At 63.9% G+C, this 4260-nt stretch overlaps 1 protein-coding gene across 8 annotated transcripts in view; it reads left to right on the forward strand.

Annotated features, from left to right (window-relative positions):
• Positions 1-3700, forward strand: part of TMEM63A (transmembrane protein 63A) — a 29126-nt gene extending 25426 nt beyond the window's left edge. For 5 of the 8 annotated variants that reach the window (XM_045453266.1, XM_045453267.1, XM_045453270.1 and 2 more), the window contains 5 exons: positions 1135-1302; positions 1773-1859; positions 1966-2081; positions 2319-2381; positions 2879-3700. In XM_045453266.1, the coding sequence (XP_045309222.1) occupies positions 1135-1302; positions 1773-1859; positions 1966-2081; positions 2319-2381; positions 2879-3052 (608 nt within the window). In that variant the 3' untranslated portion in view covers positions 3053-3700. The remainder of the gene's footprint in view (positions 1-1134; positions 1303-1772; positions 1860-1965; positions 2082-2318; positions 2382-2878) is intronic. The other 3 variants (XM_045453268.1, XM_045453269.1, XM_045453273.1) reach the window with 1 other exon arrangement.
• Positions 3701-4260: the final 560 nt, after the last annotated feature.

Here is a 4260-nt window from a genome sequence, read left to right on the forward strand (position 1 = left end):
GCTCCGCGGGTTGTCACTCGTACCGCTCGACGCATCTCGTTTGTGGCCCCTTTCACACTTAGTGTGACACGAGTGAGGAGTAGACCCAGGATCTGAGCTGAGGACTGTTTGACTTTAAAGACCGAGGTCTTGCAGCTAAAATAAACGTGAGGAACTGCAGACGGGTGGAAGATTCTAGAAGGAAGTAGAACATCCAGCACACTGCAGCTGAGGTTTAGGGGCGGGAGGAGGTTTTAGTTTTCCGTTTACTCTTGAACTATTTAAAAAATCAACAGGTTTACTTTTTTTTTTTTTTTTAGTGTCTGTTTTTTAGAGAGACAGAGCGCAGGTGGGGGAGGGGGGGAGAGAGAGGAAGACACAGAATCCGAAGCAGCTCCAGGCTCCGAGCTGCCAGCACAGAGCCCGACGCAGGGCTCGAACTCACGTACCGTGAGATCATGACCTGAGCTGAAGTCGGACGCTCCACCGACTGAACCCCCAGGTGCCCCAAAAGTATTACTCTTTGAAAACAAAACAGGGACACCCGGCTGGCTCTGTCGGTGGAATGTGTGACTCTTGGATCTCAGGTTGTGAGTTCAAGCCCTGCGTTGGGTGTAGCGATTACTTAACAATAAAACCTTTAAAAACAAAACAAAACAAAAGAAAACAAAATTTTAAAGATCCTGACGTAACAGAAGCACATCCACCTTGTGTACCGCCCCTGGGGCAGGACCCTCCGGCACCTGCTGCCTGGATGAGTGCGGAGGGTCAGCTGGAGCCGGGAAGGGAGGGAGAGAGGGAGCCCGGCAGGACGGTGGGGGGCTCGCGGGGGAGGGCCCGGGCCAGGCATCCGGTACCAAGTAACTTCTTTCTGCAAAATGATCCTAGAATTTCTCTTTTCCCTAGGGACAGAATGACAGCTGCCTTTTACTCCTTGGGGTTGGGGAGAGGCTGGGAGAGGGCGGGGGAGAGAGAGAGCGAGCGAGCGAGCGAGCGCGGGAGTACGCCCGAGCTGCCGGGATCTGCTTTGAGCCCCACTTTGCCTTCGTGTAGTCAGATGGCGGACCAGCCCGGCCCCGTGGACAGATTGATGCCCCGGGAGGGAGGGGCCAGGGGGCCCCGCCAGGCTTGCTGGTCACGGCCCCGTGTCCGCAGGCCTCACCTACATCCTGCTCAAGCACCTGGTGGACCGTCACAACCTGTACTTCGCCTACCTCCCGGCCAAGCTGGAGAAAAGGATCCACTTAGCGGCCGTCAACCAGGCCTTGGCCGCCCCCATCTTGTGCCTCTTCTGGCTCTATTTCTTCTCCTTCCTGCGCCTGGGTGAGGGGCCCTCTGACCAGGGCGGGGTGGGGGCGGGTGACGGCCCTCGGCCTCCTCTTTCCGCGTCCACGCCAGCCCAACAGCATCCAACCCGGTGTCCAGCCGGAACGCGGTACCCGGGCTGAGGGCTGGCTGGGGACAGCGCCGACGCCCCGGTTCCCGAGCTGGCCTGAGCCCGGGGAACCCTGGAGGAGGCCGCGTCGCTCGAGAAGCCTTAGAAGGCAGTCCCTCTGTGAGCTCCGCAGGGGCTGAACCAGAGGGGACGGGCAAGCGGGCCCAGATTGCTCTTTGGGGGGGTGGGTGTGGAGGAGGGAAAACGGACACTCTTCGGGAAAAGAAAAAGGCAGACAGGATGTGACCTAGCCCCGGCCAGTTGGGGGAGCTTCCGTCCCGCCTGGCCCAGGACGCTGGAGCCTGGAGGGGCCTGACCATTGGCACAGGCCATTGACTCGGTGTCCCAGTTCCTGCAGTCCAACCGGGGGTGATGCCAGCGGGTCCCTCTGTCTGTCCCAGCTATGAAGACACCACCCCAGCTGCTGGAGGGTCGGGGGGGGGGGGTAGGCTCTTTTCTTTCCTTTCTGCCCGAGGGAGAGGTCACGCAGGGCTCCTGCCGCAGACGTGGCCCCTCTCCCCCCACCGAGGCTGGCGTCCCTGTGCCCCCAGGTCTGAAGGCCCCCCTCACCCTGTTCACCTTCCTGGCCGTCCTGCTCACCATCCTGGTCTGCCTGGCCTACACCTGCTTCGGATGCTTCAAGCACCTCAGCCCTCTGAACTACAGGGTAAGGGGCACCTCGTCCCAGCGCGTGCAGCTTCTCTGTGGGGCAGGCCTGGGGCTGGGGTGCGCCCTGCGCTCCCCGCCCCTGCCCTGCCCTGCGCCGCCCGCCCCGGCCCCTGCTGCCGGGAGCCTGGCACCAGCTGGTGCTCTTATCCCGAGCGGTGCCGGTCTGTGTGCTGGGAGGGTGTTCGTCCGGGAAGGGCCTTTGGTCTCTCATTGCAAGTTTCTGCTGTGTCTACAGACGGAAGAATTGGCCAACGACAAAGGGAGTGAGGCCGAGGCCCACAGGCCACCGCCGTTCACGGTGAGTGTCTCCGGGCGACGTGCCGAGCATCTCCTGTCCAGACAGAAGGGCCCCGACCGCGTGGCAGCCACGTTCCTACGTTGAGGTCACAGGAGAGGGCATCCCGGTCCCGCGGGCTGGATGTTTCACCGGGCGCCCTCCTCCCTTCCCGGCATGGCTAATGCCCGCTGCGGCTTGCTGCGTGAAGCCCCGGGGTCCTGCTCCGGGTCCCTGACAAGAGCCAGGGCTGGGACAGAGACCCTGTCAGCAGCAGCCTTCTCTCCAGCCGCTTCAGGCACTCTGATGGGTGTCAGTCCTTGGACCAGCCCCAGGGAGATGGTTCTCAGATTCACTACCCAGGGGTGCACCTGCCTCCGAGGACGAGGAGACGGGCAGGCGGGTGGCGGAAATGCCTTTCTCAGCCAGGCTCTGGGGGAGGGGCCGGCCGGGGGGGGGGGGGGGAGGGAATCTCGTGCCCAGCCCCCGCTCCAGGTGCTCATGCCCCCGTATGTCGGCAGCCCTACGTGCCCCGGATTCTGAGCGGCTTGTCCTCGGAGAGAACGGCCCTGTCCCCACAGCATCAGCAGACTTATGGCGCGGTCTGTGACATCAGTGGGACCGTCCTGGGGCAGTGTCCCGCCCAGGGCCCTGCGGACAGTGACAGCAGGCCGGCTGCCTACCAGGAGGCCTGAGGGCGGCCGGGCCAGGCTCCGAGGACGGAGAGGAGGAGACCCAGGTGGAAAAGCGGCTTGACTCCAACCAGGCCCAGGACTACTTTGACCTGTGTGAAGCACACCTGCTCTGGGAAGACGGACCCAGAAAGGTTCCCTGGGCCCTTGGCCGAGGAAGACAGGGTGGGGCCGCCGCGCAGGGAACGGCGGCCTTTCTGGTCACAGCAGCGGGGAGGGGGGCCGGTGCGTGTGGGGGACTCTGTGCGTCTCCGGGTCCCCCTTCTGCATAAATGTCCCGGCTCTGTAGCTGGGACACATCCCTGGTGACTCCGCAGGACCACATGTGGGAACGGTGCCCCAGCGGCTGTCCCAGGTACCTGGGAGGACACAGCGAAGGACTGCTCCTCTGTGAGGACGGACTGCCCACCACTTCTGGGCACACACCCAGCTGATAACCAAAGAGCCTATGCGCAGCTCTGGGCGGGTTCCTTCCAGACCCCCCCATCACCGCATCCAGCCGTCTCCCACCCATCGGGGCTGCGCCGCTGGAGCAGGAAGGGACCAGGCTCTTTGTTTCTGTGTCACTCTGCCAGTGACAGTGGCTGGGTCAGGTCACCCTGCAGCAGGCAAGGGCAGGAGGACCACGAATAAAGCGCTCATTCGGCCAGACTGGTGAGGTCAGGGCCCCATCTACCTGCTCCCTCCCAGGCTGGGGCTAGTGGTCTCAGTGCTCCCAGTGCCCTGGAGCCAGGGGGAAACCCGAGCAGGGCAGGGGGGAGGAGGAGAGGATGTCTGCCCCTAGCTGGGCCAGGCACCACCCTTAAGCTGTGAGGACAGGTGGCCCCTTGCCTTGTTTCTCCCCGTGGGACAGGGACTCCGCTCTGGGCACCTGCCAGAGAAGCAGCCTCTCACTGCTATCAGGGGGCGCCAGAGGCCCAGGGGGGCCCTTGTGCACAGGGTGGGTGGGTGGGGGCGGGGGTGGCTCCATCCGGCAGGGGTGGGGTGGGCTCCATCCTGCAGGGGCAGGGCGTGGCCCAGGCCTCCTGAGACCCCAGCCCTGCACCGCCCAGCCTCAGGCCGTGCTGGGTGTTCTAGGTGCCCAGGACACCCGGTGGGGGGGGTCGAGTGGGGGCTCCTTCCCCAGCCCAGACCGTACGCTTGCCAGCTCTCCTGGGAGGGGACCCCATGTGGGGCCGGGACAAGCAGAGGTCACCTGGTTCCAGCCGCTC

This window comes from Leopardus geoffroyi, chromosome C3, assembly GCF_018350155.1.
Source record: "Leopardus geoffroyi isolate Oge1 chromosome C3, O.geoffroyi_Oge1_pat1.0, whole genome shotgun sequence".
NCBI lineage: Eukaryota > Metazoa > Chordata > Mammalia > Carnivora > Felidae > Leopardus > Leopardus geoffroyi.